The 16503-nt window shown below is 31.4% G+C and overlaps 1 protein-coding gene across 4 annotated transcripts in view; it reads left to right on the top strand.

The window, feature by feature from the left end:
* Positions 1–381: 381 nt before the first annotated feature.
* Positions 382–16503, top strand: part of LOC145243393 (glutathione hydrolase 1 proenzyme-like) — a 177577-nt gene continuing 161455 nt past the window's right edge. The window contains exon 1 of one of the 4 annotated variants that reach the window (XM_080106235.1): positions 382–1019. In XM_080106235.1, the coding sequence (XP_079962361.1) occupies positions 974–1019 (46 nt within the window). In that variant the 5' untranslated portion in view covers positions 382–973. Of the gene's footprint in view, positions 1020–3404; positions 3427–16503 lie in introns of those variants that run through there. The other 3 variants (XM_080106233.1, XM_080106232.1, XM_080106234.1) reach the window with 3 other exon arrangements.

Raw genomic sequence — 16503 nt, 5'->3', positions numbered from 1 at the left:
CCTTAAGAGTCCGCCATTGGCAAATGTGTATTTCAGCGGCGTAAATTATTTGACAGACAAAAATTTATAAAAATTATTTATTTGTTATATAAAACACATTATTAGACCCTAAGGCTGAAATAAAACCAGAAAAAAAATAATAATTTTTATTATTTTTCAACATTTTTTTATTAGACTAAATGTACAACAATCGAGACCGCCATTTTGTTTGGAAAATTTGGCCTTTTTTAGGCTTCACAGATTTGCCTTTTTGAGGCCAAATATGGCCTCAAAAGGGCAAATCTGACAATACTTAGAAAGGCCAATTGGATCATTTTTCGTAATTTATACTAATTTCGCAAGTACGTTGGTTTAAAAGATAATCAATCTACACAAGCAAGCATCACAATCGCTTCCCAAAGCGAGGTGATAACGTCTAGGAAAGTGTACCACGCTAGCTTAAGCCTCAACCCGAGATGGTAGTGGCTTGTACTCTCAGGGCAGTTGACGGTTCGATAAGATTGTCAGTGAGCTTTCGTCAACAGCTTTGACAACAGCGGGTGAGCTTTGTCAAGGGAGTTAACTCTAAATAAACGATCTTGACAAATAACCTGAGCTTCGCGTCCATGTTCAGTCACACAGAGAGAGGGGGGAGTAGAGCTACAGACAGAAAGAGAGAGAAAGAATAAAAGAAAGAAAGAAAGAGAGAGAGAGAGAGAGAGAGAGAGAGATTTGTCAATGTGAAAGCTTCGACGTTCGCTTTCTACGTCCTCCCTGCCCACAAAGCTGGCGCGTCCTGCCGCAGTCCACCAAACACAAGGGGAATTAAAAACAAAGAAAAAAGATAGCAACACTTTTACTAATTGCGGCTGAAATAAGATATACAATACCTAAAAAAACAAAACAAAACAAACAAAAAAAAAACATACAACTTATTCCTTCCCTACCTGTTCACTTCTTTTTTTTTTTTTTTTTAAATTCGTTAAAAAAAAAAATGGATGAAAAAACACCTGATCCTAGTTCGACGGATACCTACAAAGGTAAGTTCAACTTTAATTAAAGCGAATGAAAACGTTTACAAAAGAAAATAAGAAAAGTACATTGGCATTTATAGGTTATTGAGTACATTTTATTTTCATTTTTTTTTTTTTAATCCTAATTTAAAATATTTAATTTAATGTCGTCTTTCTTATTTATTATTTCCTGTAGAGTTGTTATTGATGCAATAACTCGAAGAAACTGTAAAGTACAACAGGTGCGCGGTGTGCGCGCATTACCAGCTGTTTTTACACGTCGCGAATATTTTACAAAATACTATATCAATTTGATGGTATTATTTATTATAATTATTATTATTATTGGCAGGGCTATCCGGTGTTTTCCGGGAGTAAATAAAGATATTAGACCCATCCCATAGTACCATAACCTACCTTTATCTACCTATGATATTCGGTTTGGGGTGGGGCTCCAAGAATATATCCAGCATTAACTGTGTGGGAGGGGAATATGAATAAAGTGAGATTAATTAAAATAATTTTCAGTAAATTAGTAGTCTACTCCACTGAGGCAGAGGCACATCTGGCGTTTCTGGAGAATCGAGGTGTTGTACTGTACTCCTTGAGCAGAGAGAGCACTCACTCCTGCTTCAAGCGTTTATATTATGAACGTTTTTGTTATGTTTTTATTTTCTATAATTTTCACGTTATAAATAAAAGTAAAACGTCATACCCCCCCTTGTTATTGATGTCAAGCACAAACGCAGACCCTATGATTATGGTGTACCCGTTTTGTATCAAAATAAAATATACTTATCCAAATGTTGGATGGTGTAATTTCTGGAGATGTATACGGGAAGGGTATATATATATAAAAAAAAAAATCCTTAGGAGTTCTCGAACAAACATACAGAAACCACAACTTTATATGATATAACAATAAGATGTCTTTTCTCCGGTTTTATTTTTATCTCATTTTATTTGAATATATATTTTTTTTTGTACTAGTGCACTTATTGATCCGTGCTGAAATAATAACGTTATTATTTAAAAAGCCATTCTTAACATGAGGAGGGGAGGGTGTTTTGTACCTATTCTGTACTTTAACCTTACAGTTGAATAATAATAAAAAAAAACCCATAAAACTTTAATTAAACTTGAAAATACAATTTAAAAAATAGCGCGGATCAGTAACACACTAGCACTCTTTTTTACCTGATGAGCAACGATCTCAATCTGTTTGATTAAACTGGTGAGTGGTGCTGGTGTTTATTTAGAATTAAATCAATTTTCCAAACAAAAGTAAAGAAAAATCTTTAAAAAAAAAAAAAAAAAAAAATGTACGTACCCGTCATGGAATATGCGATATTCCAAAAATCACGTAAATTAAGCAACTAGTTTTTTAACTAACAAACTTAAATTTTATGCCGAAGCGAGACATTATGTTTATAAATAAGGGGGAGAAAACTCAATTCGAACTATCGAGATAAAAATCGGCCTCGTAATGGCAACAATTTCCTATTAAAATCACTAAAATCGTAGAAATAATATTGGGTGCTTGTTAAGATAGAATCGACAGATCGATTTTTTTAACGTCTTTTTTTTTAATATGCCGTTTTAAGCCAAAATAGTATTACATAATTTTCATGCCGAAAATAGTAATATATCCAAAAATTACGAAAATTCATCGAAGTAGAAAGTCATTTATAGTTAAAATGGTCAATTTTTACGACGTGCCCCAACGTATTATGAACACTCCAACCTTCCCATGTTAAGAACGGCTTTCGGAATAAACAACTCCCCCAACCTCCCCATGTTAAGAACGGCTTTCGAGGTTGGGGGTGTTTATTCCAAAAGCCATTCTTAACATGGTGAGGTTGGGGTTCTTATAATACGCTGAGGCGCGTCGTAAAAATTGACCGTTAAACGTAAATTTTATGGAAAATTGGTAAAACGTAATGTTTCTTAGACATTATAAAGTAGGCAGTAAGAGTCTACACGCAAGGGACATAACTCTGAAACGAATATTTCAGATTGCTTATTCATGGCTACAATATTTTTTGCCTATAATGATAGACTTGTTTTAGTGCTTGTTAAGATAGTCGGCAAATCGATTTTTTGAATATGTCGTTTTAAGCAAAAACAATAGTACTTACTTGTCATGTCGAAAATAGTAATATATTAAAAAAATTACTAAAATTCACTGAGTAGAACAACTGCTATTATGTTTTTAATAATAATAAAAAAATGTCCATGGTCTTAACAAAAGATCAGCCATTAAAGTTTCGAAAGGGGAGGTAAGTATGTCCCCGGTATTCGCAATCTTCGGGGGTGTTTACATCTAAGGAAACTGCAATTTCCCCCAGTTTTCCGTAAAAATTAATTTTAACATTAATTTTCTACTCGATGAATTTTCGTACTTTTGGATATACTATTATTTTCGACATGACAAGTAAGTACTGCTGTTTTTGCTTAAAACGACATATTTTTAAAATCGACCTGTTGACAAGTATCCATTTTTTTAATTTTCTTTTTTTTTTTTTACTAAAAACAATAGCAGTTCTATTCGATGAATTTTCGTAATTTTTAGATATATTACTATTTTCGATATGACAATTAAGTAAGTACTGTTTTTGCTTAAAAGGGCAAGGGCACACTTTGAAAATCGACTTTATCTTAACAAGCACCGAATGATTTTCTATATCCAATATGTGATTTTTGCAATATGACATTTCCGTGACGTGTACGATTTCCTGCAATTTAGTCTTAATTCTAAATATGCAACTTTTAATGTTACGTTATTGTTCGTCCAACGTAATAACAATAACAACAAACTTGTCACATAGTGTCACACTGTCACAGTATACAGACCTTTTCTGTGTATCTTCTCGTTAAAAAAAAAAAAAAATCTACATACAATCACATCGATTGTTATGAGGAAGTAGAAATTGATTTTTTTTTTTTTTTTTTTTTTTTTTTTTTTTACAAAAAATACGTCCTATTTTTAAGTGTTTCATAATTACGTTGAGTTCTTCCAGGACAAAAATACTCTTTTAAAACCTGTTTTCATTTTATTAATAAAACTATCAGACATCTTGTTGTATGTGTATGTTTCTTGTCAATACGTAACGTGGATATTGAACCGAGCCAAACCGATTTTTGTTGAACTGAAACCTAGGGTTAATGTTAAAAATAAGCAGTTCATTTTAAATTCTTGAAGTACTGATTTTTTATTATTATTATTATTATTATTATTATTATTATTATTGTTTTATTTATTTTATTTTTTTGTTTTTACTCACTAGGGGTAGTCACACAGGCTAATCATCAAAGATTTCCCTTGAGAACAACTGGAGTCTGAGTGACAACAAGTCTCCCCGGACTGTTAATCAAATATTTATCAAAAATCAAAAATAAGATAAAGTAATTTTATAGAATCATTCCTGTCACCAGGGGTTTTTTTTGGTATTATTATACAAACACCGTGACAGCGTTAGGGTTAGGGTTTAGGGTTAGGTTTAGGGTTAGGGCTAGGTTTAGGGTTAGGGTTAGGGTTAGGGGTTAGGGTTAGGGTTAGGGGTAGGGTTAATTCGCTGTCACGGTGTTTGTATAGTTTTACCGTTTTTTTTTGGGGGGGGGGTATTTTATTTATTTATTTTTCGTGTCCTAAGAACGATTTCTAACACTAACTCTAAAAAATACCACCCAATATTGGAAATGGGAGTGATGAAAATACATAGGAAAAACTAAAACGATTTTTTTTTTATTTTATTACAATTTTTTTTTTTTTTTTTTTTTTACGGTTGTATTGTTGAACGCTATTTCTAAGAAACGAGTTTTAAAATAAAATAACTATATGAATAACAAGATTTTGTTTAGTTTACCTTAACGAGTGTTTAGTTTCATTTTCGTTGTAAGACAAAACACAGAAAATGAATTTAATTTTAATTACTTCAAAAACGTGATTAATTTAGTTTCAATATTTTACCTAAACAAAGACAGGTGTGAGGTGCGAGTGTTTGGTAAATTGGAATTCCTATTTCAGTCATATACTTTACAGTGAAATAAGTTTTGGCATTACTTTCAAACAACGTATTATATATATATATATATATATATATATATATATATATATATATATATATATATACACACACACACACACGGTAATTCGGAATAACTCATTGTTCTAAGGGAGATCACTGTATTTTACTAAGAATTGTAAAAAAAATGATTTTTCCCCTCCAATTACTTCATTTAATATAATAAAGTTTTCTACCATTAATGATAAAAAAAAATGTAAAATGTGACATTACAATTTTTTCTTAAACAAAAAAGTTGAGTAATTATTAAGAAAAAAATGATTTTTCAACTACTTTCATAAACTAGTTACCTCCCTTAGAACAATGAATTGTTATTCCGAACGAGTTCTCGTTCCAGGACAGATAAAATGAATCCTCTAAACAGAACAATCTATGTCCTCTTACATAGATTAAAATCAAGATATAATAATACTAAACCTTATGTCAAGAACCCTTATTCAAATGTTGATCAAAGTCCAGAACGTGATTTTGATTCTAGAAACTGTTTCAAAAATATCTTGAAGAAATTGAAATTCAGGAAATATTGCTTAATTGGTTTCTAATATGTATGTGTTAAACTTCAGTGCAAACGCGTTGAATTTTTATAGTGTGAGTTGTGCTCAAAATATGCACTCTAAAAACCCATTTCAATAAAACTTTCTCCAGAAAAAAACAAACTTTGATTTAAGTTGTCTCCCCTTTTTTATTTCATCCGAATTAATCATGGCAGACAAAATCACTACGACTCGCTTAGTTGTAAAATTTGATTTTCTTGAATGATAAAAAAAAAAAAAAAAAAAACTACTTGATCAAATTACCTGACTTTTTGTCATCTTCGTTCCGTGACTGGTACGTACATCATACAGACTTTTCTGCATTTTCTTTACTTTTAATTGCCGCCATAAGTGCCAATTTGAATAAGTACTAAGTCAGTTGTAATAGGATTTTTATAGTAAAAAAGATTACTTGTGGACCATTTATAGATGGTCCACAAGTAATCTTTTTTACTATAAAAATCTGAAAAAAATCTTTATAATGTACGTACTTGTCACTGCACGAGTAGTTTCCAAGAAATGAAGACATGTTAGTTTAAAGAAAGTGGGGGGATCACTTTTCTATAATAATTTAACATATAATGATCACCCACTTTATGGCCACCACTAGTGTAAAACTTGAATTTACGCCGCTGAAATACACATTTGCCGAATTTTTCTTGGAGGAGCGTCAACGTGTTAAAGCTCAATTTACGTAAAATTCTTCATATCTTGGAAACTACTCGTTTGCTGGAATTTTAAACGTTATTTTCGTTTTCAACATCCTCAAAAAGTTATAAATGTCTTAATTTTCCAAGTTTTTTTTTTTTCTATAGCGTGGAAAGTCGATTGTCTGCCCCTTGCTGATCTTATATTCCAAACATTCTCAATAGGTGTCGCTAGCAGCGTATCATTCAAAAACAAGATGGCGTGAAGTTTTTCTTCGATAAAATGTCTGATAATATTTGATTTTCTTAAATAAAAAAAACTACTTGATCGATTTACGTGATCTTTGGAATATGACATTTTTATGCAGTGACAAGTACGTACATTATAAAGATTTTTTTTTCAGATTTTTATAGTAAAAAAGATTACTTGTGGAGCGTTTCTAGACTTGCACCGACATGCCATAATCCATTGTTTTTGGGGGTTTTCACTCCAAATAGTTTACGTGACTGAAATAGGAATATACCTTTATATATATATATATATATATATATATATATATATATATATATATATATATATATATATATATATATATATATATATATATATATATATAATATATATATATATATATATATATATATAAAATTTATAAAAATATGTGAATGTACTTTTGTGCAACTGAGAAACAATTGAAAAGACTATATATTTCTGAAAGTTTAATTGTTGGTTATTATAACCACATGGACGTGTAGGTTAAGCAAAGCCAAAAGTAAATGAAAAAGTTTATTCTAACATATTAGAATGGATCGTTCTTCGTATTATTTGGAATCTTCAAACTATTGTTCTCCTCTTGAGTGTCATTTTCACAACGTTTTGGTCGATGTAACCTCCGACCTTCTTCAGGTATATCTTGTCAAACTCAGGAATGTTTTTGTCCGGGAATCTGGCTCAAATTTCGAACGGAACCTTTTATTTACTTAACGGGGGTAGCATGACCTCGTTCCGTCAGTCATGACTGGATAGAGGTTCTAAGTAATTCGTTGTCACCACCAAATTTATGGAGTGTTTTTGATTTTCGTAACAGTTTGTCTTTAAAAATCTACCTAAAAATCAGGTAATTATCTAATAAATATAAAATTTTCACTGATTAATAAGTAAAGAATGCACTTTATATGGGTGTAATTTTTTTTCATATTCGTTGTATAAATATATTTTGGGGGGCTTCATGCCCCCTTGTTCGACCGCTTAAAGTTCAAGCGATCCACTAAGCACATGCTCATTTTGTTGTAGGAGGGTGAACGAGTGTAGAAAAACAACAAAAAAAATTCACAGGGTGCTTTCGAAGATTGAAATCTAAAATTTGAATGTGTTTAATTTTTTTTATCTTTTGCGTTTTGAAGTGTGAGATTCATTGAATATGTTATCAATGATTATTTTTCAGATGAGAATAAAAAAAAGTATTTTTTATGAAAACGCTAAAATAGGCATACTTTTAAATCTTTAAAAATAAATGACAAATTTTATTTTAGAATGTGTAAACTTTCCATGTCAGTACATACAGGATGCTTTAAAGAACCGATACAAAAAAAAAAAAAAAAAAAAAAAAATCCACAAAAAACAGGGTGTTAAAATTATGAGTATTGATTGTATCTGCATATTATGTTTTGTTTTTTGTTTTGTTTTTTCAAGATACGGTGGCCCCCTTATGGTTTACAAAAAGTTATGTTCCTTTTTGAAAATTAACCATAACTACTCCTCTCAACTACGGATGGCAGTGATTGCTGAGAATGCAGTTAGGAGATTCGAAGTTCCTATCCGTCGCGGTTACCACCTGACGAAGGCCAGAGGAATAGTTGGCCGAAACGTCATGAAACAATAACCAATAAAGATGAGAATAATAGTCCACAATAAAATAAATTGATATAAATAATACTCATCTCAATAATGAATTCCAATTAAAATAATATATATACCATTCGGTAGGGACCCGACCATGGAAGGTCAGATAATAAATAAACATGTTTTTTTAAAATCGAAAAATCCAACCTTCGGGTTGATACGGTTCCAGATGAGCGAGCATTGTCTGAAGATAGCGGTTTCAATCCTACCCAAAGCCGGCCAGAGGCTTACTTGGCCAAAACGTGGTGAGACGACAACAACTACGGATGGCAGTGATTGCTGAGAATACAGTTAGGAGATTCGAAGTTCCTATCCGTCGCGGTTACCACCTGACGAAGACCAGAAGAATAGTTGGCCGAAACGTCATGGAAGAACAGCCAATAACGATGAGAATAATAGTCCACAATAAATAAATTAATATAAATAATACTCATCTCAATAATGAATTCCAATTAAAATAATTTATATAAAAAAGTTAGTTTAATCGATTCTAAAACCTTTTTTAAAAAATTGTTTTGTTGACATTCGGAGAAAACTGGGTCAAATACCCTTTTTTTTTTTTGAAAAACTTAAAATTTTAAAAATCATAGAAAAGTATTATATTATTTTGTTTTTAACATAACAAACTTCAAGGTTTTATCTTTCTGGTAACACCAAAAGTTGTTCAGAAATAACCAATTTTCATAGATTTAGAAAAAGTAGTTTTCGATCGATTGGCGGTCACTAGTGATTATTCGCAACTGTATTTTTTGGTTACCTACATTGAGAATTGAACCCTCAACCTTCAAGAGAATGTCACAGAAACATTCCAGAGTTCGACAAGATACACCTGGAGAAGGTCAGAGGTTACATCGACTGAAACGTTGTAAAAACGACACTAAGGATGAAAACAGTACTTTAAAGAATCCAAATAATACGAATAACTAATCCTCATCTCAAAAGAAATTCAGAATCGACTGTTCTTATTTACTTGTTTCCCCATGAGGATGGAGTTAGACACAAGGTCGTTTTTTTTGTTGTTTTTTTTTTTGTTTTTTTTTTGTTTTTGTTTTTTTGTTTGTTTTTTTTTTGTGAGAAAAAATCTAGCTTTCCCAAATTTAAAGTACTCTGGATAGGGATAAAATATAAATAAAAAGATTTCTTCTTCACTGATCGAGGACAGGAAAGGTGATGTGTAGTATCAGAACAGGTACTACACTTTGCTCCTGCTGTCATTACTTTTGCTATTGATGTTATTTGAAGCACGTTTCTGTGTTATAAAATTTAAGTCATTTTGATTACTTTTAAAAATATATAAAAATGGAAAGAATTTTTTTTTTTTTTTTTTTTTTTTGCCGGTGGTTAGAATGCAATCCTATATACAAATGTAAGATTAAGTTAATTGTTGCACTGACACTGATTTATTTGCGATAAATATTTAAAAAAAAATTACATTTTAAACAAATTAAGCACAAGGCCATTCAAAAGTGTGGGAAAATGGGTGTCGTTGGTGTTCCTTTGTCACTTGCATTAAAACATGTCTATCCTACTCTTAGCTAGAATCATCAGTCACCATAATACCACATATACTCCAGGGATTGTCCTACTTAAATTAGACATTGATATTAAAAGCCCACTTTTACTGAGAAACGCTAGGCAGCCCGTTAGTATAATATCATAGCATCTCATTAATATTATATTAAACTAGTAAGACCTGTGTTCCAGTGTTGCCCAGGGAAAATATAAAATGCTGACTTAATTTTAAAATATGAGTATTAAAAAGTTATAAATAAAAATGTAATTGCATAAAAAAAAAATAATCGGAAAGGCCTTTCTGATTGTTTTTTTTTTTTTTATTTTATTTTATTTTATTTTTTTTGCGTATGTTTGAGTTATTCTGACTACTTTTCTCATCTTGGTTGCTATATTCACAGCATCAATGGAATCGTTGTGAATATCACAATTAAGATGAGATTAATAGCCCAAGATGAATGATGCAAATTATCAATCTCTATAAAAATTCGTATTGCATATTTTTCTTGTTTTTTTTTTAAGTAAATTTATTATTTTTTGTAACTAATGGAAACCCCATCATATTTGCTGACTTTAAATAAAGTTCAAAATTGAAACACTTGAAAAAAAAGATCAACTTTTAAAACAGATTCATTAAAATGTATTCATCTTTGTTAGTTTTTATACTATTTTTAGAGGAAATTCCTATTTCAGTCACATAAATTATTCAGAGTTTAATGAGTTTAAATATTACTCTCAGATGACTAATTTTTACTTAAACATATCCGACTTAAAAACTTGAATCGACTCGGTCCTAGCAAGTGTAAACATGGTTTTATTTTGATTTTTACTATACAACGTTTTATTTTTAAACATTTAAATAAAAAACGAAACTTTTTTTTTTGCTATTTTTTACCAACAGCATATTAAAAGAATTGTTTACTTAAAGAAACTAAACAATTTTTATGTAGCCGATAAAAAAGTTGTTGTTTTTCAAATAAAGTTTCCTAAATTAATTACAAGAAAGCATCCTTGTAGTACTCTATTAACGTTTTTGTTGTTGCATAAATCATATTATCCTAACCGTTCATAAATAGAAAATAAAGGATAATCTGCTATTCTGGAATAAAATTAGTTCTACAAAAAGTAATCTGAATTAGTTTAATATCATTGGAGTGTCCTGGTAATGTTGGTATTTTGTTACATAAATTGAATAATGTTAAAAATGTGAAACAAATAAAATAAAAGCCTATGTATACGTATCGATAATGCAGTGAGTATGTTAGAATTACAAAACTGCTATTCGTAGTGTGAAAGAGAGCAGTATTTATTTTGATCGAAAATGTACAGTAGGTAACAAAGAGTAGCATGAAAAATTCAGCATAAGCAGTGTTCATGGCATTATTATGGCAGGAACAATTGGGGCCTGGTGTTGCTGGGAGCGGTAGGAGTAGATATTCTGATATGGGTAAAAAAGGGTGCAACCTTCTGTATGAAAGTCTTGGTTGAGACAAAACAGCTTTGTCTGGAAAAATGTAAGAAAATTTGAAAGAAAGTGAAATGAATGGATATTTTCTGGAAACATGCATGAGAACTTGCTTTAGCTAACTGGCAGAACAGATTAGCATATGAAGCTTTCCTTGTATCGACTTTTGGACTTTTTAATTAGACACGTTTTATGTTAAGACACATGAATATTTAATAACTTCTATCTTTAAACACTTTTCTTTTACATATTCAATGAAGATGCAAACTAAAGCTGATAGATTATGCATGGATTAGTGTCTGTCATCACTTTAATAAATGCCTTTTCCAATACATAATTGATGACCCAGGAACATGCAACCTTCAGATTAGCAGTGTAGATAGCCGTTTCTTCTGACTGCATTTTTAACAATGTTGATTCTGGACATGGTGCAATAGTCTTGGAGTTACTGTTTTGAATAGACCTTTTAAATATCCACCGCCAGTCTTCTGTCATTCTTTGCATCTCTTAATATTAATGATCTAGAAATTGTACTAAAAGAACGAAAACGTCTGATTTTTTTTTTCTTTAGTTTGTTTGTTTTGTGAATTTTTTCTTTTTTTTCATGGCCAGAAGTATCATTAATGTCAACATTTGTCTTTATATGTGAGACAATTTTTCTAGTCGAAGATATGATACACATTTGATTTCTGTAAATCTTCAATTCCACTAAAATAAAGCCGATTTGTCTGGTGATCACAACCTGTTAAAATACTGCAAATATTGGTTATCCCAGAAGCTGTAAATTAATTCATGAGAATAATTTGTGTAGAATCTTTAAATCAAGTGAAGGGGACGAAGGTGAAAACGTGTAGTTCATGCAAATTATTGCTAAAACTAACGCAAATTAGAAAATAAAATTAATATTCTGTGCTAAAAATTCACTGCTACTGCTAAAATAGAAAAACGTCTTATCCACACACATGTACAACTACATATGTACATACAGTCTCTGCCAACATTGTGAGGTTAGCACTGCTGCTATCTATTTGTCTCAGTGTCCCATGGTTTACACAAAATAACCACATACATTAATTTATTATTAATGTCGTATACATCACTGCTGTTGCCATTGCTCTCTTTTATACACTCACAAAAAACAAATTCATATACATGGAGTATATATGTATGAATGCAAAATTTAATATTCCTCTTGTAAAATGGAATTCATTGACCATCCCACAAGAGAACTTCATTATACAGTAATATTTTAGAAACATAAATGATTGAAATTTATAAATAAACCGAAATGATTTAATTTTGTAATTAAATTATTTTTTTTTTAATGGTTTTTCAAAAGTTTATTCGAATACTTTACACTTTTGCGGTTTTAATTTCAAATAAAATGAAACAATAAAACCTATTTTGATTATTCAAACTTCTGTTCTCGTCTTGGATGTTATTCGTACAATGGTCTTGCTGATGTAACTTTCGTTTTTTTTTTTTTTTTTTTTTTTTTTTTCAATAGCGTCTTGTCAAATGGAATTTTAAAGGGAACCCTTTATCTACTCCACTGGGGTAGCTTGTTTTTATTTTGTCAATTATGACTAGGTAGAAGTCTAAAATAATTCGATTATGGCTGATGGAACGAGAGCAAATTATCTCCCATTTGAAATTCCATATAGATTCCCGAGTTTGACATTCTTTGCATTTTTTATATCATGTGATCCTCTATTCTCAGGTTTTACTTCTCCACCCACAACTTAAACTTAAAGGTGAAGTTCATTGACCATTTTACAAGAACTTTATGCATCAGTGGAGACATATCAGTAATATATTAGGAACATAAATGATTGAAATGGCTAACTTGTTAATGAATAATCTGAAATGATTAATTTTGTAATTAAATTATTTTAAAAATATGATTTTTTTTTTAAGTTCACGTTTAATGATAATAAAAAAAAAACGTATTATTTGGATTATTCAAACTTCTGTCTTTATTTGGGATATTATTCTTACAATGTTCTTGATGATGTAATCCCTCACCTTTTTAGGAGTGTTTTGTTGAACTCTGGAATTTACAGAATTTTGTATGGAACTCTTTATCTAATCCTGGGGGAGGGGGGGGAGATTTGGCTGATGAAACGGCAGCAAACTATCCCCATGGTTTAAATAAAGTTCCATTCGAAATTCCATACAGATTCATGAGTTTGACATTCTTTTTATTGTCTATGTTATGTGCTGCATTTGTGAACTTTGACATTCAGGTTTTTAATTTTCTACCTAAAACTCAGATAGATAAATGATCAAGAGATCGCATTTTAAACAAATGCTTGATGACCCAAGCTAAAAATAGAATAATCCTTTGTAATTATTCTTGTCTGATGTAAAGGTTGGATTTCGTAAGCATTCTTTGTAAGGAAATCGTTTATAGAGTATTTGCATTTTTTTTTTCTTGTGCAATTTTTCTCACTTTTTAAATCAAAATGTTCATCAAATTGATCTGCTGAAAAGGTCCTTAAGGTCAAACACTTCGAAATCTCTAAAACGGATTTATTTTAAACCAATACATTTCACCAATGTTATTTTCCACTGAAGAATAGAGTACAGCAACCAACACAGAATAGAAGATCTTCTCTTTTAATCAGTGTGTTACATATATATAACTTATGCAGGGTTGGACAAGATTTACCTCACCTTTTTTCACTCTTGTATAACTTTGTTAGTTCTCCTTGATCATCATTTTGACTTTTATTTTTCAGTTTATTATCCGAGCAGATATGTAAATTAGATTAATGATCACTGTAGCTGTTAGTAAACCTATTAAATCAGAAGGCATAAACAATAATAAAGTGTAACTCCTTTTATTTGTAGTGCAGTAGTGGAAGCATACTTATAAACTAAAACGGTTGGAAGTTTTCACATCATGGAGAGTTATTTTGCATATGTCTTTCTGGGAGGTTAGGTTTTCTTATTTTCTTCCGGTAACGAGCAAACTTCGAAAAGTAGTAGCAAAACAATAGGACCTTCTTTTCCGCAACTGACCATGGTTGGGCTTTAACTCTCTAATATTCTGTTATTTGGTTGCTAAAGTTGGTGGTGATCGGAGTCAGGGCCTTTTTTTATCAAGACCTGATGGCTGGCCCTGTTTGGCCTCTGTCATGGCTATAATGCCACTTCTCGAGAAAAGGTTTACACCATTACTTATGTCTCCTCACTTGGTATATAAATGGGTTGAATGGCCCTTTTTATCCTGCCAGTATGTAGATTTATTTTTACTCCCTTTTTTTTTTTTAATTATTATTAGTTAATTCCTAACTGTCCACAACTTCTTATTTGGTATTAGAAGCTGCCCTCTATTAATAGAGGGATGTCCCATTCACAGCCTGAGGAATGTGTTAGATGACTTGAAGAGACAACATGCCATGTTTTTTAATTAGTCGGGGTTTACTTTCAATGAGAAGTATCCGCTTGTCAGATTCTCTGACAAGCCCCTGTACAGAGAGACCAAAAACACTTGAGGATAGTGTCTAGTGAGCACTCAGTTTCTCTCGTTTTCTGTAGAAATATGAAGGAATGTGTCCTTTCAAAGATCTGCTATTTTGGAGGCAGAAAGTCATAAGGCAGATTCTGGTTTTTCAATTCAAATATGGTCTGAGTAGTCCAGTAACTTGTATGACTCTGCCAAAGATTGTAATTGGATTATGCTTCAGCCAAATTATCTCTGTAACATGATTCTACTGCAAAAAGAAAAAATACATTTAATCACAAAGCAAATGCAGTAAAATACAGGTATTCCAAAGAGTTTGACATTTATTTCTTGTGAATTTTTTAATTGTCAGTTTGTAGAAAAGAAAGACAGTCTTATTCTAACATTTATAACAACTTTGCTGATGATTTTCACTGAGTAAAAGAGGAATGGAAAAGAGGAGAATGTTGGGAATAGAATAAGTTTGTGAATATGGACGAAGGCAAAACGGTTTTGAGAAGAAAAGAGTTCATGCATGTGTACTGTACATGGGTGTTGAAATCAAGGTTTGGTGATAGCTATGGTGAATCACCCTGTCAAAGTCGAACCCATGCCAAAGGTCAAGGGAAGGGGTTCTGTTGCACCCAAGAGGGAAGTTTTGAGGTTGGTCAGAGCCACATGCAGTTGTTGTCAGTAGCGTGTCTGGACCAAGGAAAAAGAAAGTAGCTGTGTGTTTGACCCTTTTTATGAACTCTGTTATATGCTCAGTTCGCCTAAAAGATGGCCGCTGATAAGGCAAGTCGGAAAGGAAGTTAAATATTTGCACCAATCAGCACAGCGCTTATAAACCAGAAGGTGGATTAAACTCGCAAATCATGAGGTGTTACTGCTGCTGTTTGCTTGTAATCATGGCTGCTACAAGTTTGAAATCCTTGTTTTTGGTGTTAGTTTTGATACTGCCTAGGAATTATTTTTTAGCTTTATTCACTTTCTGTAATATTGCTCAATATCTAACAGATGATGGTTTTCATTTTGTGGAGGTTATTGAATTACGAGTATGATGATAACACGTCTCGCTTTTTTTTTTTTTTTTTTTTTTTTTTTTTTTCATCCTTATAAATCTGCGTATTTATTATTGTAGTTGGAATGGTTGACTGTTATGTTTGGAAATTCATATTGAAATGTAATTGGATTTATATTTTATTTGAGAATTTTCCCAAATAATAAAAAAAGCTAATTGTTTCAATTGCCATGGTGGTGTTTTGGAAACGAACACTAGGTGTACGTTACTGAAATCCATTTTCATTTCAATGTTAGTCTTCCTATTGCGGAGACTGGATGTTTTAATGAGGTTTATCTTTAAAAACGAGTTTCTACTGCATATTAAATACAGTTAATGGGCATTGTAATAATTTTATAAGATTTTTGTCTTTCCACTTTTAGATTGGGGGAGGAAGCTTTATTCCTTCATTCATTTCTATATATAAACTTTCCACTGGAAACCTGCTGAAGGCTCTTTTTGATAATGTCTAAGTCCTTAATTTTCTATTGTCTTTAATGTTTGTAATACTAGAAATAAAACTGCCGTAGTCCATTTTTGATCTCAAGTGTTTGATATGATTTAATTAATGCTTTCTTATCACCCCCCCCCACTCCACCCCAATCAGTATGGGTCACAACTCTGGGCAGATTGATTTGACTTTGTAAAGAAATAAGATATTGTAGGGAAACAAAAGTGAATGACACCGGTTGCTAAGGACACTGGTGGGTTATTCCTTTTTAATCAGAGAGACTCAGATTACTGGGTGAAAGAGAGTGAATTTCACTATGATAGGACAGGATTCCATATGATTGAATATAAAGAAACTCTGTTTTAGATTTGAAACCTTCCATATATGGTAGAGACTAGTGTTGGGAT

This window comes from Euprymna scolopes, chromosome 22, assembly GCF_053919585.1.
Source record: "Euprymna scolopes isolate OS-2025 chromosome 22, ASM5391958v1, whole genome shotgun sequence".
In the NCBI taxonomy this organism is placed as follows: Eukaryota; Metazoa; Mollusca; class Cephalopoda; order Sepiida; family Sepiolidae; genus Euprymna; species Euprymna scolopes.
Note: the sequence above shows the minus strand (reverse complement) of the source record. Positions and strands in the feature narration are given on the sequence as shown.